The sequence below is a fragment of the Perognathus longimembris genome, chromosome 20 (assembly GCF_023159225.1).
Source record: "Perognathus longimembris pacificus isolate PPM17 chromosome 20, ASM2315922v1, whole genome shotgun sequence".
NCBI classification, from domain to species: Eukaryota; Metazoa; Chordata; class Mammalia; order Rodentia; family Heteromyidae; genus Perognathus; species Perognathus longimembris.
The window spans coordinates 42,947,969-42,971,508 of NC_063180.1; the positions used below are offsets into that span (position 1 = coordinate 42,947,969).

The 23,540-nt window shown below is 58.2% G+C and overlaps 1 protein-coding gene across 1 annotated transcript; it reads right to left on the reverse strand.

Moving 5' to 3' along the window:
- Positions 1 to 11,435: 11,435 nt before the first annotated feature.
- Larp6 (La ribonucleoprotein 6, translational regulator) lies at positions 11,436 to 22,548 on the reverse strand. Its single transcript, XM_048329819.1, has 3 exons — positions 22,301 to 22,548; positions 15,410 to 15,620; positions 11,436 to 12,828 (listed from the first exon to the last, which is right to left on the reverse strand). The coding sequence occupies exons 1-3, from the start codon at positions 22,486 to 22,488 to the stop codon at positions 11,761 to 11,763; spliced, it is 1,467 nt and encodes a 488-aa protein (XP_048185776.1). The 5' UTR covers positions 22,489 to 22,548; the 3' UTR covers positions 11,436 to 11,760.
- Between the last annotated feature and the right edge of the window lie 992 nt (positions 22,549 to 23,540).

Here is a 23,540-nt window from a genome sequence, read left to right on the forward strand (position 1 = left end):
GCCTGGAGAAGCAGGGAGGGCCCGAGGAGCCCCCTGCCTCCTCCCCCTCGGTCTGCAGGAAGTAGAGCCTGGACAGGAGGGGCGGGCAGGGGAACCTGGCAGGGACCCATGATCAGGAAGCCAGGGCTCTGCTTTCCAGCCTTGCCATTCATTGGGGAAGTCGGTTTCTCCATGCTGGGCCTCCGTTTCCCCGTCTGCTCCATGTTCTGCCCTCCCTCAAAGGGCTGGGGAATGATTTGTGGAAGAACAGAGGAGAACAAGCTTTGAGAAGAAGGCTCAAGAGCAGCGTTCGCGAGGGTTTGCTTGTTGGCTTTCCTAGGTGGAGTTGCTCCTCGGCCATGGCGGCTGTTAGGATCCTAAGTATTCGGCCTCTGAACTTTCGCTCGGGACTGGAGCGGCCGTGGGTGGCAGGAATGCGGGGCCGGGAGGAAATGGCAGCGTCAGCAAGCGATGGGCCTCCTCCTCCTCAGAGTTGGCCAGGTTTCTTAAGGAGGGGAAAAAAAATAAGTCTCAAGTAGTTCTTTGTGGTGGTGAAGAATACACTTCTGTGCTTGTTAGAGTGTGGAGGAAAGCCTGGAGAGGCACTCGGCTCACGGTGGAGACGCTCATCTCGGCTGCCGGAGATGGGGGGGGGGGGGGAGCTCGAGGAAAGGGTCTGAAGACGCCACCGCCCTCCTTTCTTCCTTCGTTCACAGCCATCCATGCGCGCCAAGGTGGCCCGTCCACATTCGTCCCCATACTGGTTTCCGTGCAGTGGGCATGTCCTGCCTTCCCATTCTGCAAAGTCCTTTTCGGTCAGCTTGTCTCTTTCAACTCAGGTACAGGCTCTGGCTCATAGTAGGCGCACAGGAAGTGTGTGACACGTGAGATGCCATCTTTTCTGAGATATACTGTCACCACCATAGTTCCCACAGAGCCAAGTCTCTCTGAATCCATGTTTGAATGTGGTCTTTTCTATGTTGGTGCTAGGCTTGGTGATTTGCTTTGGACAGAGAGAGAGGGAGAGAGAGAGAGAGAGAGAGAGAGTGTGTGTGTGTGTGTGTGTGTGTGTCCTGGAGCTTGAACTCTGGGGCTAGGTGCTATCTCTGAGCTTTTTGGCTCGAGGCTAGAACTCTACCACTTGAGTCACAGCTCCACTTCCAGATTTTTTGCTTTGTTTTGGTAGTTAATTGGAGAGAAGAGTCTTACTGACTTTCCTGCTCACACTGGTTTCAAACCGCTTTCCTCAGATCTTGGCCTCCTGAGTAGCTAGGATTATAGGTATGAGCCACTGATGCCTGACTTGGACAAAGTTTCTTAGTAAATATCAAAGTAGGGTCTTAAAAGCACTTGCACACCAGGGGACAAGCCTGGGTGTACTTGCCTGCAGTATCTGATCCAATCCACAGACAGCTCTGAACACAGGCCAGGCATTCAATTCCACAGTGAACCTCCCAGCCTCCACCAAGCCCTGATGGTCCACATCAGCAAAATAATTGCCCAGATGAGCTCAGCCCAAATCACTGAACCATGAGTACACTGAATTGCACTTTCAAGCCACTGTAATACGATGTAGTATGCTACCGTAGGTCACTGAGATGTCACTTCCTTTGGAAAAAAAATAGAAATCTTAAGGATGGGAATAATAAATATGCCCTAACTACCAACTTTAATTGATAGGTAGTGCTTTCTTGGAAGATCTTGGAAGGCCAAATTAATGGAAAAGAAAGGTACGATGCAGTAGCTGTAGCAGTGTGCACACACAGCACGTGTAGGCTGGAATAGAGGCAATGAGCATGGCATAAATGTCCCAGACTCCTCCCATGCTATCCATCAGATGGGTCAGTGACTAAAGGAAGCAGCATCATTACAGGTGTGTGGAACTGCACCACTGGGGAAGGGCTTTCTCTAATGAGCTCCTCGACACTTCCTAGGAAGGGTGGCAGACTGGCAAGGCAGAGCTCCTTGAGTGGACTCAACCACACACCTGGGGAACACACTGTGTTCTGAAGAGACCCCTACTTCGGGACTGTGGCTTGCCCCCAGGATGCCTGGAGTCACGCACAGGTGGGCATCCACACGGTTATAGATCTAGTTGTAAAGGGCCAATGTCTTATAGATCTCCTAGACCAGCGTCATATAGATCTCCTAGACCCACAACTTAGAGATCTAGTCTCGCAGGACCAACATCTTATAGGTCTCCTAGACCAGCATCTTATACAGCAGATTTCCTAGATCACCATCTTATAGATCTCCTGGAACAATACCTCATACAGTAGATGTAGATAGTATCTTATAGATCTAGACCAGCATCTTATAGGTCTTATATATGTGTAACATATATATAATGTATATAATGCACATGTTACATATAACATATGTTACCCATATATAAGATCTAACTATGTATATAGATCATATATATAAATATATATCTTATATTCTTATATATCTCAGTGTCTTATAGATCTCCTAGACCAACATCTTATACAGTAGGTCTCCTAGACCAGTATCTTATAGATCTAGTTTGTAGGACCAGCATCTTATAACACCTGCAGACCAGCATCTTATAGATCTCCTAGACCAGCGTCATAGATCTCCTAGACTGGCATATTATAGATCTCCTAGACCAGCGTCATAGATCTCCTAGACTGGCATATTATAGATCTCCTAGACCAGCATCATAGATCTCCTGGAGTGGCATCTTATAGATCTCCTAGACCAGCGTCATAGATCTCCTGGAGTGGCATCTTATAGATCTCCTAGACCAGTGTCATAGATCTCCTGGAGTGGCATCTTATAAATCTCCTAGACCAGCATCATAGATCTTGTAGACCGGTGTCTTAGAGATCTCCTAGACCAGCCTTGTAGGCCCAGCCAGCCTGTGCTGCTGGCGTATGAAGAACTGACTGATGCCCTTGGGAGCAGACAGACCCACATTGCTGAGGGACTAATGTCCAGATTAAGTGAGAGGACTTTCTCCTGGGATGCAGTTCTTATCTGCTTCTCAGACAACATCTTCCAAAATGTTAGCTTCCCCCAAAGGGCATGGAATGAGGAAGAAGGAAGTGGGAAGATTCAGAGGGAATGTTTCACACGAGTCAGAACAGCGGGGCTCTGGCCCTCCACAGTGCCAGCTCTCCAGCCGCAGGGACAGCCCCGAGCCTCTGGTCCTCCGCGGAGGCACCCTGACCTCTCGCAGACACTGCTTCTTCTAGGATCTCCACAGACCTTGTTCCTTCTGGGACACTTGCTTCCTGAGACACAATAGAACTGACTAGGCCTCTGCCACATAACCAGTCTCGTTTTCCCAAGTGTCAGACTATCCAGTCCCCCCTTGACTTAGAAGGCATCTTAGCTCTTCCGTGATTTCTCCGTGCCTTGATGCTGTCCCCCCATCCTCTTGTCCAGTTCGTCTATTTCATCTGCTTACCCAGTGAATACTTCATAGGTGTTGTGTTCGGGCCAAAAGGTGCAAAGAGAGTAAAGCAGAAGCTCTGGCTCCAAGGGACCTTCTAGGCAAGAAAGGATTCAAGAATCTAGATGAGAGCCCTGGAGTAGGTCTAAGGAGCCACTAAAGAGGAGATGACAGGGAAGAAGTAGCAGGTGCTGGAAAGGGAGAACAGTTAAAGACAGAGTCCATTTTGTGCCCGGCATGGTGGCTCACGCCTGTCATCCCAGCTGCTCAGGTGGTAGAGATCAAGGTGTTGAAGTGTGAGGCCAACCCAAGCAGAAACCTTTCTGAGACTCTTTCTCAACCACAGGCTGCATGCAGCGGTGCACACCTGCCATCTGTCTTGACGGGAGGCATGAACGTGGGGACCTCTGTCTAGCTGAGCCCAGCAGAATGTGAGACCCCACAAAACCAATGTAGACAGGGCTGGGGACGTGGCTCCCCCAGCATTGCCCCAAACAAAGGCAAAGAAAATAGATTTTGTGGAAGTGGAGCTGTAGCCCAGAGTGGTAGAGCACTAGACTTAAGCGTTAAAAGCCCTGGGACAGTGCCCAGGCCCTGAGTTCAAGCACCATGACCCTCCAATAAATAAATCAATATCGTGACGTTACTCCAGTGGGAGAATCTCCCTCAAAAGCTTGAGGCCGTAAGTTCTAATCACTGTACCACCAGACATAAGGGCGGGGGAGGAGGAAGGACAAGAAGAGGACAGAGCATGGGGTGGTGGTGGAGGAGGAAGCAGGGGACCGCAGCAGTGATTGGGGCAGGAAGTCGGCCTCGGGCAGCCCTGCGGGCCTGTGCTGCCTGCCAAGCAACTTGGGCTTGGCCTTCGGGAAGCTTGAAGCCGAGGCTCCATCCTATGTTTGGGGGAACCCCGGGGGACTCACAGTGGAAAAGCACAGGTCTCCTGCAGCTAGACTGCTTCAGCATCCAGAAGAAAGGTGGCCCCAGCAGAGAGAAAATTCTGGAATTCACCTGAGCTTGGGAGACACAGCTCCCGACGACAGCTTGTGTCATGGAAGATGAGGGCTGAGAGCAAGAGGAAGGAGACCTAACACTCGGCTTATAATTCTTCCCAGGGCAAAGAGAAGATAAGGACAGAAAACAAGAGTTCAGGTTTCCCAGGATGGAGAAGGAGGGAGAACCACCAACGCCCAAAGAACTGCAGGGCAGGAAGCCGGAGCAAGGGGGGGGCGGGCGCTCTGCGGGGCACTGGCCCCTTTCGGGCTCTCGCTGGCCTTGGGCGTGGCAGGGCTGATCGCAGGGCTGCGGGACTTTTTGTTGTTGCTGTTGTTGTTGTAGCCCTGGGCACTAGAATGAGACAGAAGGAGGGGTCCGTGCCAAACACAGCTGGGAAATTTCAAAAGCTGTTTATATGTGGGGAGGGGAGGGGGCGACCTCAAGGTGGCCCTGCTGGGCCGTCGGGGGTGAACCAGGGGGCACCAGCGGGAAGCCGATCTCCGGATCTGGGTCGGCTGTGTGACCTTGGACACGGGCCTTCGCCTCTCTGGGCCTGTTTCACCGCGTGGGAGTTCATGATGGCTGGCCGAGTCCTTTGTGCATGGGTGGCCAGGGGACTCTGGCAGCCAGCTGTGTGCGCTGGGGCTGCCGGCGGAGACCAGGAAGAAAGAGTCGTTTCCTTTGTTAATTTTATACCGAAACGTTGTCCTGCTAGCCAGAATCAAAGTCCCCAGGGCGGTGGCCATTTGGGGTACATGCCCGCCAAGAGGGAGGGGTTGAAGCAGCTCCAGCACCTGCACCCAAACTGCTCTAGACCCCTGGAGGCTGGCCCCTGGCTGTTCAGAAGTCACAGGGAGCTAGAGCCTCAAACCTCCAAAGGCGCTCTTGGACCTGTGGCGGAGACCACAGGTGTCCTGACTCCTCGTTCAGTGCTCTGTGATGCTTCAAGTGGCTTCCTGGAGACCAGCCTGGCCAGCCCTCCTTCCTGTGCCAGACCTGGAACCCACAGGACTCTGTCCACGACCCCTGTCTCTCTGGCTGCCCACCCCCGTGGGTCAGCCTCCCTTCACTAAGCTTGTCTTTTGTGTAGTAGTTGTTTTGAGGGTTTGTTCTTGGGTTTTTATTTGTTTAGAAAGCATGCTCTCAGGATAACAGGTGCTGGCCATCTTGTTGGCCTGGGTGTGTTAGAACCGACTGACAGGTATGACAAAAAAACACCCTAGCAGCAGAAGCAGGAGAGCATGGGATCTGAGACGAGAGTTCAAACTCAACTTAGGTGAATGCCTCCAGTTCTCTAAGTCCCAGCTTCCTCCTCTGAGATGAGAACCATTAAACTCTCTAGAGGAGGTGATGATTGCATTAAAGGAGACGATATAGGTAGATTACTTAGCAGATGGCGCTGATGGAGTCAGGCAGTGCTAGGTTTAGTTGCATGATCAGGAAATATTGCAAGCCAGGCATGCAAGTTGCATTGTGGGAATGGCAGCTGTCCCTGATCCCTCCCTCCCCCCATGCAATGTCCCAGTCTGTGTTTATTGCTCCCCCCTCTCGTTCTGTGGGGACCACCCATGGGAAAGAGTGATGTCTTTATCCTGCTTTATGGCCAAGGCTGAGAGTCAGGCACAGACCACACTGCGGGCTGAGGAAACTGAGCCAGGTTGGAACACCAGCTCTTCTAGGCCCCAGAAAGGCTGGAGGGTCTTGTTCTGTCCTCTCCACCCCTACATTAAGGGTTGAACCCAGGTCCTTGCGCTTACTCTCCTGGCACTCTGGCGCTTGAGCCACGCCTCCAGCTCAGCTTTCTGCTGGTTATTTTGGAGGCAGTCTCATGGAATTTTCTGCCTGGGCTGGCTTAGAACCATGGTCCTCCATATCTCAGCCTTCTGAGAAGTCGCTAGGATTAGGAACGCGAGCCAGAACCAGAACCTGGTTCTGTTTCTCTTATGCTTTCTGGGTTGGGTTTAGTTGTTGTTGTTGACAGTGACAGCGCTTGCACCTGGAAAGGGCCAGGAAGAGAGATCCCAGTTGGTAGACCCCAGACCCAGAGGAAACCTGGGAAACCGGGGCCAGGTGCGGATTCTGACATCCACCCGACCCTGTGACACTGGCCAGAGGTGGATCACAGAAACAAGGGGAAGGTGTGGGTTTGCCTGCCTGTGGCCTCTGTTTCTCTGGAAACGAGGAGGGGGTGGTGGGGAGCTGCAGGGAGGCTGGGCTGGACGCACAGTGGTGGCGAGAGGCTGGATTGGCTTCATGGTGGGGAGGGGCGCCCCCTAGGGGCAGGCTGGAGGACTGCCCGGGTGCACAGAACTCTGGATGTTGGCTTTATCCCCAAGCATCATCTAGCGTTTCAGATCTAGGGACCAAGAGGGCAGAGGGCGGGATTAAACGAGCCCTAACTGGGACGGAAGGACCTCCCTGAGGGACACATCACGCACAACTCCGGGAGGGAGGTCTAAATGGTGACCGAGCCTAGACCTCCATCGTGCCTCCCCAGAAAGCAATGGCTCAGAAAACGAGTCATTACCCTCAGGCCTCTCCCGCCCCCTCCCCTCCCGTGTGACCCTCATCTTGCCCTCGCCTCGGGGGTCAGAGGCCGGCTTCCTGGGGATTCCGATGACGTAGCCGCGGAGAGCCGCCGTGGTCCAGCCTTCCCGCGGTCAGTGTCCATCACTGTGCCCGAGACGCAGGGGGCCCAGACGCCGCATCCGGTCTGGCCAGGCCGGGGCCTCTGCTCACCCCGCTTCATCCCGCACGTGGCTGGGCCCAGGCCTCAGCCGTCTGTCACGAGCTGGCCAGGCCGTGCACCCCAGCGACCTCACCGTGCCTTCTTCACTGCCATCGCCCAGCTGTTTGCACAAGTCAGTCTCCCCCACTCCCGCCGAGGAGGGGCACCAGGGAACAGAGCGAGCTGGAGAGGCCGTTCCTGGCACAGGGTTTCTTGGTAGAGCCACCGGCTCGGGCCACTTACTGCCCCCTTGTAGGACATCGCTCAGTTCTGCGCCCAGCTTCTAGAGCCGGAATGAGCCAGGTGAAGTCAGTGCTTCCTGATCTACCGACATAAAGGCCCAACATTAAAAACCAAGAAAAGCCTCGCGCAGTCTTTTACCTTCCTTATCTCTTCTTGGGCAGAGGCTTGAGCCCAGCTCTGGAACAACCTTTGGTACGTCGCCATCTTGTGGTGAACATGGGGAACTACCTGATCATCCTCCAGACAGGGCTGTACGGATCTGCTTGCTCTACCAGGCCCTGCATTGTAGGGACGCACTACGTAGCCCTTACTGTGGCCCTCGCCATGTGGCCTTCCCCTTCCTGAAGTTCCATCCACATCGTCCGTCCCTTTCTTTCACTTCCCTATTTCTCCTTTTGGTGCTGGTACTCAGGTTCGAACACAGGACCTCCCACTCCGGCTCAGCTTTTTTTCTGCTCACCGCTGGCGCCCTACCGTTGGAGCCACAGCTCCACCTCCAGCTTTTTGGTGGCTAATTGGGAGTAACAGTCTCACAGGCTTTCCTACGTGGGCTGGTTTCAAGCCATGGTCCTCCTGAGTCGCTGGTATTACAGGTGTGAGCACCAGCGCCCTGCAAGCCATTGGTTTCTCCGTGGAGCCCTCCAAGGGCTTGTAAAGATGGAACAGGCTGCGCATGCCCAGCAACCCTTGGCCGATCACTATGATGGCGCAGGTGTGTTCTGAACACAATGGAGCAATGACCAGATTCCTTAATACGTCAATTAGGCACAAGCCTGGAGCCGTGGTGGTAGCAGCAGGGCTGTGGGCGGCTGGTGACGCCCTAGCAGGCTTGCACTAGGGTAAGCGATCGTGCCCCGAAGTGATCTCAGAGATTAAAGGTAAAAAAGCCTGCATTCCGTCCTAAAGTCTGGTGATTACGGGCCATTTGATCTCAGTTTCATTTTAATGTCATTTATGATGTTCTGTAATAATATGACTTCCCAACCTTACATCATTGGTTCAATTATTATTAAAATGGCAAGTTACACCTTGTCACAATTTTTAAATTAATATAGCTTTTTAAGTCCCACCTTCAGGGACTGAACTCAGGAGGCTTAAAGCTTGCTCAGCTGGTGCTCTACCATTTGAGCCACACCTCCAGCCCTGCTTTTTCTCTGCTAGCTATTTTAGACAGAGTCTCCCCGCCTTTTCTGCCTGGGCTGGTTTTGAACTTTGATCCTTTGGACCTCAGCCTCCTGAGTAGTTAGGATCACAGGCAACCCACCTGAAAACAGCTTCAGATTGGACAGCCACTCCAGGCCTGCCACGCCAGGCGCCATGAGCTGTGCTGAGCTCTGTTCCCAGCCCCAGTGCCGGCATAAGGAGCTGATGCCGACACAAAGGGACCGGTGCTGTAGCTAAGTCTTCCCCCATCTTCCCACTTCAGACAAGTCTACGTGAGGGCCATCAGGGCAGGGGTCAGGCATCTCGCACCCGGAGCGCGTCAGCCCGAGCTTCTCTTACTCAACTTAGCACAGGCTGGGGATGTGTTCAGCGTGCACTGGCAGGCTGGACACACTCAGGCTTCTGCTGTTACCTTCCGGAGTGGGGTGTGCAACTTCAGGGACATGCACAGAGAATAACCTGCGGGCCGGGAGTCCCCCGAGAGAACCTGTTCCAGGCGCCGGCGGCTCACGACCATAAGGCTGGCCACTCAAGAGGCTGAGATCTGGAGGATCCCAGTTCAAGGCCAGCTGGAGGCGTGGCTCGCTCACACGGTGGAGCACTAACTGCGCAAGCAAGCCAAGCAAATGGGAGGCCCTGAGCTCCAGCCACAGTACCAACACGCGCACGCGCACGCGCACACGCATAGAGAAAGAGCACTTGCTCACGTATTTCAGCTTTGTCTGGCAGACACCAAACCCAGCCACAACCTGGAGAGATGCCAGCAGTGAATGAGAAGCAGATGTGGATTGCTGGGGGCGGGGCCGTCAGCCTGCCCTCCCATGGGGCGTGGCCTCTGTTGTGTTGATGAAGCCCAGCACCCCAGGGGACACACACGAACAACACTGGCGTTCTCTTTCATGGACAGGAAGAGCTGGCCAACAATATTCTTGAAGCGGGGAAGTTAAGCCACCGGAAGTCTGTCTTATCCAAATGAGTTGGATGATGCAATGGGGGCAGATCTAAGACCTACACCCAGGAGCACATAATTCCCTAGATTCTCTGAGCCACGCAGGAGAAGGGGAGGAAGAACCCTTCTATCTGCTCCTACCCAAGTCCTTACCGTGTGCAAGAGTTTCAGTTGCTGATGCTTCTACTTCTAACAAGTCATAGGAGACAGGCGCTCCTATGTCTACCTTTGGAGGGGAAACTGAGGCACAAAAAGGCAAAGGCACCTGCCCACAGCCCCTAGGATCTGAACCTGGATGGGTGATCTCTAAGCGCTGACATGTGCTACCCACCCACCTGGCTGTCTGGAGTCGGGAGGCCTCAAGGCCTGGGGCCTTGACTAAGCCTTTGGGCAAGCTCCAGCAGTCAGGGCAGGATGGCAACTGGGAGATTCAAGAGGTGTGCCATCCTCTGAGTCGGTACTAAGCACCTGCTCACCTGAGCCTGGCTGTCTCCAGCCATCCGCACGGGTGAGGGAGGTGAGTGCTGTTTCACTGCCCGGGCCTCACCCAGCAAGCTGGTAGAATCCTACCCCACGGGGTCGCAGGGAGGGTGAGGGTAACGGAGTTCCCAGCGCACGGGTACTGAGCAAACACCAGTACCTCGGCCCCCCTGAAGATGGACGGCAGGCCCGTCGGTGTCAAGACCTATCTCGTGGTTGACTGTAGGCCCAGCTGCCTGCAATCTGAGCCCTTAGGAGGCCGAGATAGGAGGATGGAGGGCTCAAGGCCAGCTGAGGCTACAGAGCCAGAACCTGTCTCAAAATGCAAAGAAGGAAAAGGAAAAAGTGTGAGCTTCAGCTCCCCGAACAGCCAGCATTGCTGTTAAACCCCGGACGTGCTGCCTGCCTGCGTGGAGCCTTTGTATTTCTGGTGTTTTAAGGAAAGGACGGTGCTTCGCTGCTCTTTGCTGGGGTGGTTAAATGAGATAGTACGCAGAGGGCCCCGCCGCTGTGGGCCTGTGCTGAGCGGGCGGGCGGGTAAAGGGCACTGGGACCCAGACCTCTGCACCACCTTGGTGCTCTGCTGCACCAAGATGGCTTCCTGGGCCAAGGGAGATGGAAAGTGGACATTTCAGCAAGCACATCAAGGGACACATCAGGAGGAAGGGGCCGGGGGGGGGGGGCGGGGAGCGGGGAGCGGTGTCCACCATATTCCCCTGGTCACACGGCATAAGGGACAGGCGCAAGGTGGGAGCGATGAGCTGGAGTCTCAGCCCAGGCCTGTGCCTGTGGGTCTCTCTGAGCCGGCACTAGTCGCCTCCAAAGCCTGGCTCTCCGGTGTCGCACTGTGGCTCACACCTGCAATTCCAGCTACGAGGGAGGTGGAGTTGGGAGGATGGCAGTCGAAGAACAAGTGAGGCAAAACAAACAAAAAAAAAACAACAGTTGATGCGACTCATCTCAAACAATGGCTGGGCATAGTGGTGCCCCTGGCCGTCCCGCCCATGGGAAAGCACAGGGCCTGGTGCAGTGGGCTGTGCCAGCCACCAGCAACTCCAGGAAGCAGAAGCGGGAGGCTGACGATCCAGGCCAGCCTGTGGGCAATGCCAGCCCCCACCTCGCAAGTAAGCCAGGGAAAGCGGGGCTGGGGTGGGGCTCAAGTACCACAGTGCATGCCTGGCAAACGTGAGGCCCTGAGTTCGATCCCCAGTGCCACCAAAACCCAAAAACTATATAGACTGCAGGCCCTTCTTCCGGGGCTTCTGCTTCAGCGGGCCCAGGGCTGAGACTGGGGATCTGCATTTCCAACAGGTCCCCAGGTGAGGTCGGGGCCGCAGGCCCACCGTGTCTGGAGAGGTGCCGGTTTATTCCATGCTGCCTTCTCAGGATTTATCATGACCAGACACCACCCAGCTGCCAGCAGCTCAGGACAGCCCTCACCCAACCAGGGTACCCCACCAGATTCCGCAGGCCCTCGGGATACCGGACCACGTCCCCGGGTGTTTTATGGTTTATTCACTTGACAGGAAGCAGGCATCGGTCCTGGGAGTAGGCGCCATGCTTTGGGCTAAGTATTGGCCACTGAACTAAGAATCTTGGGAAATCAGAGCACAGCCTACCGCAGACAGGCCCAGGCCAGCCATGGACAGACCCAGGCCTGTCAGGGGCCTCCCCAGGGAGGGTCTGCACCCCACACCCTCACAGAGGAGTCGCTGTGCCCGAAGGCCTGGGTGACAGATGTGTCAATTCCCACGTTGCCTGCCGAGCATGTCAGAACCCTGGAAAGCATGGCTGGTTTGATAGCTAGACGCTGGCTCGGCTCCGCTCCTGGCCGCCGTGGAAGCCGCGCGTGTCATCGGGGCCCCGGGGCAGCCTCAGCACCCCCACAGGCAAGCCGTCGGCGGTCTGGATCCTCCTGGGGAGCAGGGGGCTGGCTCCGGGGCTCCTCTCTGGCGTGGGTACCGTCATCTCAGCCTGGCGGCGCCTGCGCACCCACGGGCTGCCTGAGGGGGTGACGCTGCTGTCGGAGGAGTAATCCGCACCCTTGCGGCCGCCCTCGGGGCTAGCACCCGCCTGCGGTCTGCCCTCCTCGGCCAGGGGCGACTTTCTGGAAACGCCCTTGCGCTGGGCAGAGGGGCTGCTCCAGGGGCTGGAGCACGGGGAGGCGTTGGGGCTCAGGAAGAGGCTCTGGTGGTGGCTGGAGGGGCTGAGCTTGGCCACCACGGGCCGCCGGCCGGCCATGGGGGACGGGGGGCTGCTCTCTGGGTCCGAGGAGCTGTTGGCAGAGGACTCATCGCCCGCGTACTGAAGCTCCTCCACCCTCCTGTTGGGGGACTTGTGGAGGAAGGTGCTGGACGAGGCCTCGTCGCTGGGGTTCCTGTCTCTGAGGGGCTTCTTCTTGGGCGGCTTCGTGCCGATGAGGACGGCCTTCATGCCCTCCTGGCCCTCCCCGCTCATGAACTCGTGGGCCTTGATGGCCGCCTCCACCTCCTCGAACTCCACGATGGCGCACTCCTGCGTGCCCACCTGGCTGTAGCGGCTGCCGATCCTCCGGATGTCGGGGGGCAGGTCTCTCCCAGGCTTGAGGATCCGCACAGACGAGAGGACCCCAAAAGTCCCGAAGACCCTGAGGAGGTGCTCCATGACCCTCTCCTGCAGCCGTCCGTTCTTCTGGGAGGTGGCAGGGGCCCAGGGCATGGGGGACAGGTGCAGGTCGTATACCAGCAGCATCTTGCTGGGGAGGCTCTCGTTGGGGAAGAGCGGGACGGGAGTGGTCCTCCTCACCTTGCGGCGGTCCTCGTTCAACTCCAGGGTCCCCGAGAACTGCAGGGCGTGCGCTGTGGTCCTCCAGTCTCGAGTGAGGTGCTTCACCTGCAGAGTGCAAAGCGAGGCTGATGCACCCATCGCCCGCCACCCCCCCCCCCCCCAGCCCTGGGACACCAGAATCCGGCCATACCTGGTGCACCTGCCTGCGGGCAGGAAGGTCACACCTGTCACCCTAGCTACTCAGGAGGCTGAGGTCTGAGGACCATAGTTCAAAGCCAGCCTGGGCAGGAAAGCCTGTGAGATTCTTATCTCCAATTAACCCCTCCCCCCCAAACCGGAAGTGGCCCTGTGGCTCAAAGGACAGCGCCTGGAGCCCTGGGACGAGAAACAAAATTGAAATAGAGCCTAGGACTCAGCAAATAGGCCGCAACTCTGTGCATCCAGCCTTCCTGGGAGATCTCAATATCCTGCATCTCAGCATCTGACACAGAAGCTTCCAGAAGGTCATCTGACGTCTCTGCACCAGCTCCTGTGAATCACGAATTTAAACCCAACCTGGCCTCATCCTCGCCCCCGGGGCGGAGATGGAAACTGGGAGTGGAGGAGGCTTGGGGCACAGGAATGGAGGCGATTTCTAGAGCCTGCTGAATGACTCAGCCCAGAGAAACAGTCAGGCGGGGCCGAGGCCCGATGGCGGCGAGGTCCCAGAGTCCTCCTGAGGCTGGGCCGGCTGGAACCCCGGGAGCCAGCCCTGACCCTCAAACAGGGGCTGCAGCAAGGCCGGCGGGGTGATGCCCGTGGGGGGAGCTGCCCACGGGGACCCTGGCAGCAGGAAGTAGCCACGGGAGGGGCAGCAAGGGAGAAGGCAGTCACTTCGGGACAGGGAGAGGGCAAAATGGCGGCTGCGAGGCTGGGGAGCCAGCTAGGGCTCTGGGGATGGGTCATGGGGCAATCTCCAGACCATGGTGGGGGGGGAGGGAGGGCAGGAGGAAAAATAGCCTGCTGACCGGGGCAGGGAAAGCTAGGCTGCCTGACAAGGGCTGCAGAAGTGTGGGTGAGTGCATGCCCCCCCTACCAAGAGTAGGGGTGATGGCCGAGCCCCCCCTCCCCAGGAGCAGGGGTGATGATGGCCCAGGCCCCCCAGGAGCAGGGGTGATGATGACCCGGGGGTGACCCAGGCCCCCCAGGGGCAGGCACAAGGAGCAGGCGTGATGGCCTGTAGAGGCTGGGTGAGAAAGCTGGGTTACAGGCTGGCCATCCAGGCCCAGGCCCTCTATTGGGGGTGTCTAGGCACCCCCTGGGCAAAGCGGCAAGGAGCCCCGGCCCTTGTGGAATTGCTAGAACTTTGTAAGACTTTAGAAACTGTCCCGTTCCAGGGAGAGGGGCCGGGATGTGCACACCCCACTGGCAGAGGACTCCAGGGGGCCAGTGCGGGTGGGGGCTTTTCCATGTAAGCACCTGCTCCCTGTTTCTGGGAATGAAATATCCAGGTCCTTCTCCTGGACCTTGACGACTCCTGTCCACCCTCCAGGAGCCTTGCCCAACATCGCCGCCTCTGGGAAGGCCTCAGTTCTCCAGCCGAACTCCCAGGAGGACCGGCTGCGTCTCGTGTCAGACTGTCTCTGGTCACACTGAGAGGGAGGCCAGGGCCCTCACGGCCTTCCCGCGTGCTCCAGGAATGAACAGAAGGAGGAGAGAGCAGACGGGGCCAGGCAGAGCTGAACTCGGGGTGCTTCCCTTCCCTGCTCACTGACAACGCTCAGGGCACTTGGCCAAGACCCACTGCTACACAGCCTGTTATGCAAGCACCCCCCCCCCCCCAAGGAGGCAGACTTGTGTCTCTCCCCTCTCCCCCCTCCCGCCATCTCCGCGCCAAGCACTCGGGAGCCAGGCTCCTCCCCACAGCTGGCTGATCCAGGCTCCTCCCCACAGCTGGCTGATCCAGGCTCCTCCCCACAGCTGGCTGATGGCATTCTTCCAAGGTTTTGGTCTTGTGCTTGCTAGGCAGCAACTCTACCACTCGAACCATGCCCCCCCCCAGCCTTTTTTTTTTGTTGGTCGTGGGGTTTGAACTCTGCACCGGGGCAGTTTCCCCGAGCTCTTCAGCTCAAGGCTAGAATTCTACCACTTGAGCCTGTTTCCTGGTGGTTAACTGGAGAGAAGAGTCTCACAGACTTTCCTACCCTGGCTGGCTTTGAACTGCAATCCTCTGATCGCAGCCTCCTGAGTCGCTTAGGATGACAGGTATGAGCCACCGGCAGCTGGCATCAGCCTTTTCCGCTTGGGCTTTTTCTTTTTCCCTGGTAGGATCTCGTGTTTGTCCAGTCTTGCACGGCAGTCCTCCTACCCTGGACTCCCAAGTAGCTGGGACCAAATTATAAGGCAGCACACTTGGCTTCTACTTGTTGAGATGGGGGGGGGGGGGTGTCCCTAACTTCTTGCCTGGGCTGACTTTGAACTGCGATCCTTCTATCTCTCCCTCCCCAATAGCTGGGACTATAGGGATAAGCTATCATGCCCTTCTGGGTGTGTTGAATAATGACCCCTAACCTTGATTTTCTCAGCAGTCCTCAGATGAATAAAATAATTGCCGGTTACCAAGGCCCAAAGGAGTTTGGCAAACGTGTAAGGCCAAGCTCCCGCAGCCCCCCCAGGGCTCCGCAGGGCTCCCCGAGGCGGGCCTCACCTTCTTGAAGGAGGTGAGCAGCTTGACGCTCACGAAGCCCAGCTTGTTCCTGCGCACGTGCTTCAGCAGGAAGGCGTCCTTCTCCAGGTTCTCGTCCGAGAAGTAGAACTCGATCTGCTCCACCAGCTTCCGCACCAGCTCGGGGTCCGGCGGCTTCCACGCCTCCTCCAGCTCCTCGCCCTCGTTCTCGCCCCCGCTGGTCGTGGCGCCACTGAGGCCGGGGAGACAGAGGGTGGGTGGGGGCCGGGCTGGGTCTCCCCAAGTCCCCAGGCTGGAGTGCCGGCCCCCCGGAGCGGGGAGGGCAGCCTGGGGGCGGGGCCAGGCTCCCCTGGGGGCGGGGCCAGGCCCCCGGAGCGGGGAGGGCAGCCTGGGGGCGGGGCCAGGCTCCCCTGGGGGCGGGGCAAGGCTCCCGGAGCGGGGAGGGCAGCCTGGGGGCGGGGCCAGGCTCCCCTGGGGGCGGGGCCAGGCCCCCGGAGCGGGGAGGGCAGCCTGGGGGCGGGGCCAGGCTCCCCTGGGGGCGGGGCAAGGCTCCCGGAGCGGGGAGGGCAGCCTGGGGGCGGGGCCAGGCTCCCCTGGGGGCGGGGCCAGGCTCCCGGAGCGGGGAGGGCAGCCTGGGGGCGGGGCCAGGCTCCCGGTGGAGGTGGTGGGTGAGTGAACCTGGCGCCGGCCACGTGTGGCTCCGACGTGAGCTGGGTACCACGTTCTCGGCCCCAGACGCCATGCCACACTCCCGTCTGTCCCCACCCCTTCACACGGGGGGGGGGAGGACTTCCAGAACAATCTCATCCTCCACTGCCACCCAGGGCACCCGCCACAGGCCTCCCCCCTCATGCCTCCCTCCCCTCGCCCGCCACAGCTCAGCAAAGCACCCACAACTCCACACTGGGCCCCAACGCACAGCTGCTACCCTTGGGGTCACCGCCTACAGGGGACCAGTCTATGCGGGGCCTCACACAGAGCCCTGTGGAACACCCACCTTTACCATCGGGGGACAGTGACACCAAGAGGGCTGAGAAGGGGTGGGGAGAGGGCAGGCCACCCATGCCCACCGGGGAGACGGTGGTGAGGCGGACACCTGTAATCCCAGCCATTCCTATTGCCTTGCTCTCCACGGGCACGTGGGGGGCCAGGCCTGGTTGTAGGGTGCACGGGCAGGAAGCCAGCACTGGTGCCCAGCTTCAAGTCCCAACCTGCACACACATCTCCATGGTCCCCTGGGCAGGAGGGTCCCCAGGCTCCAGACCCCCAACCACCACGAAGAGACAGACACCGTTTGCTAAGTGAAAAGCAGGCCCTGCCCAGCGGGTTTTCCCATGTCTACTACTACTTAGTACGATCATCCTGAATTCTCTAGACACATCGTGAGACAAATGAGTCCACAGGTGAGCGTCATTAGGAACCAAGATTTCCACTGTGGAAAATAAAGAACTGCCCAGCAAAAGCGCAAGTTGTCACGTGGAGCCGGCAACTGGAATTGTCCCTATCACTCTTGTCTTGTCACGCATCTGTTCACCCTCAAGGCGGTCAGTCACAGCCCTGCAGGAATGGGCTCTTTTATCCCAGAGCTCAGCGTCTCAGTATTTTCTCACTAGCACTGGAAAAACCACCAGTGCTGTGGGAGTAGCTTCAGGAGGAAAAGTACAAATTACGCCCAGGGTCTGAGCACCAGGGAACAAGAGATGAACGGAACTCCTGAGGGTGGACCGAGTCACCCTGAAGGGACTCCCGGGCCCCGTCATGGGCTAAAATAACGCCCGTGACTAATTCTGAAAAAGGAGAATAAACACAAATCCACGGAGGGGAATGGGCATTCCAGCCTCAGATCCGCCCCTTGGTGAAAACAGGACGGTTCTCCAACTTCTCCCCCATTCCATCACTTTTTCTCCTTTGGTTACTTTTTAAATAATCTTGAGTCCATGCCTTGTGCAGCTTGAACTTTGATCCTCCTATTTACACTTCTGCATAAGCCTGCCACATACCCAGGCTTTTTAATAGTTGAGATGAGGTCTCAAGAACTTGTTGCCTGGGTTGGCCTCGAACCACAACCCTCCGAATCTCTGCCTCCCCCAAGGAGCTGGGATTATAAATGTAAGCCACTGCACGTGCCTGGCAAAGCTTTTTTTTTTTTAAATCTTTTCTTCTTTCTTTTCTTTTTTCTTGGCAGAAGAATGCTAGCCAATAAGTGTATGAAGACTGAGAAAAGGAGATATCTCCAATTTGCAATCCCCCGTGAAGTCACTGACTCAGGTAAGACTCCAAAGGATGCGAGCCCCGTCAGACAAAAGGGTCATTGATGGGGAAACACGCACACAAAGCTGGGTGATGCACAAGCTGCCAAGACCCAATGAGGAAGAAATAGAAAACCTAAGCGGATCCATAACATGCAGGGAGATTGAATTGGCAATCAAAAATTGCCTGTCAAAGGAAGGAGAGCCCAGAACCTGCTGAATTCTACCGGACATTCAAAGAACAATGCCAAAGCCCTTTCAAACTTCCAGCAACATGAAGAGGAAGGAAAGAGCAGAGCAAAAGCAAAATGCCAGCGATCTGGACCTGACGGCACCCTAGAAGGGCGGTGGGCCAACTGTGGTGCTGCACACCTGTAGTCCCAGCTACTTGGGAAGCTGAGGCAGGACAATCACTTGAGTCTAGGAGTTCAGGACCAGCCTGGCCAACTGTCAGATCCCATCAGTTAATAATGAATTAACAAACAAACAAGCAAAAACCAAGATGCTCATTCACCAGGATGAAGTAGGATTTATGCCTGGAACGGGAGATGACTCAACGCAGGCAAATCAATATTCCAACCAACACATCACATCAACAGCATGAAGAGCCCACTGAGCCTACTCAGTAATTGCAAAAGGAAAGCCGTACCTGTGTGGGGGGGGAGGGGGTCGGAGAAATCTCCATCATTAAACAGGCAGATTTAGTGTCACTAAGGAAGTAAAGCCATACAGTGGCCAGCGCATGGATACAAAGCATCCTTGCCCAAACACTTAATCCTGATTGGATCAGACGCTTAGCCTTCCCTTCTCCCTTCCAGGAAGTCCAAAGTGGACAGGAGTTGTTCCAGAACGCCACAGAGACATCACCTGGCAAATCCAAAATGCAAGAGGCTCAAGATGGCTGACCTTACGTGTCCAAAACAGCAACGCATTAGAGGAACACCAGAGAGGTAAGCGGGAATAGTACAGATGAAAAGATTGCACGGGGACTTAACAGGCAAGTCTTCAGCTGGGACTGATGGGTTCTGCGGGGGGGCGGGGGGGAGAGTACTAGAATCAGTTGGCTCGCTGCTGAGGTGAGGGAGGGGCCTGACACTAGAGGGCGACAGAGGTAAAACCTGGGCAGTGCAGCCCCTCTGCCAGGGCGCAGCAATAGTCGTGTTTGTACAGGGAAGAGCGTTGGTGAGAATTGTACCCGGCCAGGCACCAGAAGTTCATGACTTTAATCCCGGTTACTCAGCAGGCTGAGATCTGAAGATAGTGGTTCGAAGCCAGCCCAGGAAGGAAAGTCTGTGAGACTCTTAACGTCCAATTAACCACCCGAAAACTCAAAGTGGCGCGGTGGCTCAAAGCAGTAAAGCACTAGCCTGGGCAAAAGAGCTCAGGAACAACACCCAGGCCCTGAGTTCAAGCCGCACACACACAGAAGCTGTTCTTAGGATATAAGTCCAACTCACATACCATTTCTGCACTAAAACGTATCCCCACGTTGAGGAAGAACAAGGCCGACTTATCTATGCACCAGACAAATACAGCAAAATAATGACCGCCAGTAAATGTAGATGGCTGTGTAAGAATGCTCGCATCGGAGCTGGGAATGTGGTTTAGCTGTAGAGTGCTTGCCTTGCATGCATGAAGCCCTGGGTTCGACTCCTCAGCACCACAGAAACAGAAAAGGCCGGAAGTGGCGCTGTGGCTCAGGTGACAGAGTGCTAGCCTTGAGCAAAAAGGAAGCCGGGGACAGTGCTCAGACCCTGAGTCCCAAGCCCCACTGGCACAAAAAAACAATGCTCACAGGACCATTATGTCCCATTTTATGTGTGGAAACTTCCATGAGAAAGGCACGAATGCGAGGAAAGGCTTCCAGTGAGGGCGATGTGGAGAGAAGTCTAGAGCCCGCTGCAGTGAGCCCTGGATGGTGAGCACGCAGAAGGTACGAAAGCTTCCCATAGTGTTCACCCACTGCGTGTGCCCCTGCTGTAGGCCGGGCGCCGTGTGCACAGCAGCAGGACAGGAAGGGTCTTTTGCACGCGGTGAAGCACCCGCTCTGCCCGGGAGGAGCCGCCTTGAAATCGAGCTGAGCTGAGTGCTAGGACCCAATGTCCAGGACATCCAGGCTGCAGAGGCAGGACACCTGGGCCCGAGGGGTGGGTGGGACGGAGGAGAGGACGCCTTGGATCCGGGGGACCGGGCAGACTGTACCGTGTGCTCGGGGGACCGGGCGGACCATACCGTGTGCTAGGGGGACTGGGCGGACAGTACCGTGTGCTTGGGGGACCAGGCTGACAGTACCATGGGCTCGGGGGACCAGGGGACAGTACTGTGTACTCAGGACATTGGGCGGATGCTCAGAGGACTAGGAGCCCAGGCTACTCGATAGATAAAACAGTGCTCTGGCATTGTCATGACCCAGGAAAGACTCTGCTGGATGGCAGAACATCCCATCACCTCAAAACTCAGTACCCAGGGAGCTGTCCATCACCTCTAAACATAGTGCAGAGCAGAACCACATAGTGAGACAACAGATCTACCTGGGGCCCCCTACAGTGGCCTGCTCCGCACGGTGGGGTTGGCCTTGGTCCCTCCGCTGGTCTGCCCTAAATCTCTGGCTTCCACAATCTCGACCTTCTTAACTGTGGAGTGGCCAGCAGCCCACAGCTGGGTTGAGGGTCTGGCTGTAGATAAGTTGCTCTTGAAGAACTGGAGGGGGGGGGGCTAAAAACCTACCTGAAGGGCCTGTGCCTTAGAGGGGACAGTCTAAGGCATCTGGCTGGGACAAAGCTCAGGGTCAAGGGCCATACCCACTTCCAAGTCCCCAGTGTAGGGCAGGGAGACAATGAAGATAGAGATTCCCCGGAAAGTTGGTGGTTCCCCAGAAGTTGGTGGGGTGGAAAAGCAGCCAGGACATCTCTACGGGGACCAGAGGCCCGTCCATCACCAGTCCACTCCCCCACAGGGACCAGAGCCCCCTCCATCACCAGTCCACTCCCCACAGGGACCAGAGCCCCCTCCATCACCAGTCCACTCCCCACAGGGACCAGAGCCCCCTCCATCACCAGTCCACTCCCCATGGGGACCAGAGCCCCCTCCATCACCAGTCCACTCCCCACAGGGACCAGAGCCCCCTCCATCACCAGTCCACTCCCCACAGGGACCAGAGCCCCCTCCATCACCAGCCCACTCCCCACAGGGACCAGAGCCCCCTCCATCACCAGCCCACTCCCCACAGGGACCAGAGCCCCCTCCATCACCAGTCCACTCCCCACAGGGACCAGAGCCCCCTCCATCACCAGTCCACTCCCCACAGGGACCAGAGCCCCCTCCATCACCAGTCCACTCCCCACAGGGACCAGAGCCCCCTCCATCACCAGTCCACTCCCCACAGGGACCAGAGCCCCCTCCATCACCAGTCCACTCTCCATGGAGACCAGAGCCCCCTCCATCACCAGTCCACTCCCCACAGGGACCAGAGCCCCCTCCATCACCAGCCCACTCCCCACAGGGACCAGAGCCCCCTCCATCACCAGTCCACTCCCCACAGGGACCAGAGCCCCCTCCATCACCAGTCCACTCCCCACAGGGACCAGAGCCCCCTCCATCACCAGTCCACTCTCCATGGAGACCAGAGCCCCCTCCATCACCAGTCCACTCCCCACAGGGACCAGAGCCCCCTCCATCACCAGTCCACTCCCCACAGGGACCAGAGCCCCCTCCATCACCAGTCCACTCCCCACGGGGACCACACACCTGTCCATCACCAGTCCACTCCCCACAGGGACCAGAGCCCCCTCCATCACCAGTCCACTCCCCATGGGGACCACACACCTGTCCATCACCAGTCCACTCCCCACAGGGACCAGAGCCCCCTCCATCACCAGTCCACTCCCCACAGGGACCAGAGCCCCCTCCATCACCAGTCCACTCCCCACAGGGACCAGAGCCCCCTCCATCACCAGTTCACTCTCCACGGAGACCAGAGCCCCCTCCATCACCAGTCCACTCTCCACGGAGACCAGAGCCCCCTCCATCACCAGTCCACTCCCCATGGGGACCAGGGCCCTGTCTATCACCAGTCACCCTAAAAGCCTCACCTGCAAGGGCCAGCTGCCAGTGCGGGGGGTGGATGGGGACTCTATGAGGATTGGGGATAGGGCTGGAACTCTGATGACAGGGTTGGTGATGGAGTTGGGACAAGGATGGGATCCAGGGATGGAATCAGAGATGGGCTCCGGGAACGGGCTCCAGGCATGGGCTCCAGGGATAGTGTTGGGAATGGGGTCAGGGATGGAGTCGGGATGGGGTCGGGCATGGAGTGGGGATGGGGTCAAGGATGGGGTGGTCAGGGATGGAGTCGGGGACAGGGTGTTAGGGATGGGGTCGGGGCAGGGTTAGGGATGGGGTCCGGAGGTGGGGTCGGGGACAGGGTTAAGGATGGGGTCGAGGACAGGGTTAGGGATGGGGTCCGGGGATGGGGCCTGAGACAGGGTTGGAGATGGGGTCGGGGCAGGGTTAGGGATGGGGTCCGGGGATGGGGTCGGGGCAGGGTTAAGGATGGGGTCCGGAGATGGGGTCGGGGACAGGGTTAGGGATGGGGTTTGGGGATGGTCTCGCGGGCCCCGGGCAGCACCGGCCTCGCCCCGCAGTGATCGCACCCCGCCCGCACCTGTGCCCGCGGCCCGGCTCCTCCTCTCCGGCGCTGCCCCAGCCGGGACTCAGGTACCGGGCCCGGCCGCCCGCGCCGCTCAGCTCCGCCCCCAGGTCCTCGTCCTCGTCCTCAGCCTCCTGGATGGCGACGCGGATCTGCACCGGCGTCTCGGGCCCGGGCAGCGCCTCGGCGCGGGGCTGGGCCATGGCTCGTGGGCACGCAGGGACTGCGGCACCGCCCGGGACCCGCGCCGCCAGGCCCGGCCCGCGGGGCGGCGGCGACTGCAGGGCGCGCGGGGGCGGCGCGAGCGCGGGGCGGCGCGGCCGGGCGCGGGGAGGACGGACGGACGGGGTCGCGCTCTGGCTCCGCCCCCCCCCGCGTGGCCACGCCCCTGCGGCTCCGTCTCCCGCTAGCGCCGTCGGCTCCTCCCGGATTGGCCCCGCCCTCGAGTGGCCCCGCCCCTCCTCATAGCCACGCCTCTGGTGGTGGTCGTAGCCCCGCCCCTCGTGGTGGCCCAGCCCCGGGCCGTAGACTCTGCGGGCCGCCTGCACCCCCCACCCCCCTGGGATGGAGTCAGGGCTATGCCAGGACGATGCCCGGGGCCCTACCTCCAGGCCGGGCCGCCTCCGCTCCAGGCTGCCCGCAGGCGCAGCGCCTCCCGTTTCTGAGCTTCTGTGATCTCTGGGAGCATCGGGCAGGGCCAGGCCACGGCTTAAGCTCTCTCTGCCTTCCCCGGGCGTCCCCGGCCCGCCGGGTCTCGGGGAGAGGTGGCTCGGCCTGTAGTCCCGGCCCGGGACGCCTTCAGTCCCTGCGTGTGCACTCCAGGCAGTGCGGTCGGGGGAGGAGGGGAACCCAGACTCGACTCCAGTCCGGCGTCCACCCGGGGAGGAAGCATCAGCAAACCTTCTCTGGCCAAGGCTGGACAGTGCCACCTCCCCACGCCCCCAAAGCTCGGCCCTGGTGCCCAGGGGCCCTCGAAGATGGGGCCACTGCAGGGAGGGCAGCTGGGTGTCCTGGCGCCTGGGTCAGGCGGGGAACCACCCAGGAGCCCAGCAAGGACAAGCTCTCCCTTTCCCTCTTCCGCTCTCCCCTCCCTCCCTCCCTCCTTTCCTTCCTTCCTTCCTTCCTTCCTTCCTTCCTTCCTTCCTTCCTTCCTTCCTTCCTTCCTTCTTTCCTTCCTTCCTCTTCCTTTCTCCCTCCCTCCCTTTCTTCCTTCCTTTCTGTTCCTCCCCCCTCACAGTATTCAAGCCCAGAACTC

Bases quoted from the DNA above. Each gene is read 5' to 3' on its own strand.
- Larp6 (XM_048329819.1), bottom strand. From the start codon at position 22,488: ATGGCCCAGCCCCGCGCCGAGGCGCTGCCCGGGCCCGAGACGCCGGTG. The intron at 15,621-22,300 runs GTGCGGGCGGGG...CCCCGGCCTCAG, and splicing joins GAGCCGGGCCGCGGGCACAG to TGGCGCCACGACCAGCGGGG. The intron at 12,829-15,409 runs GTGAGGCCCGCC...TGCACTCTGCAG, and splicing joins TGCTCACCTCCTTCAAGAAG to GTGAAGCACCTCACTCGAGA.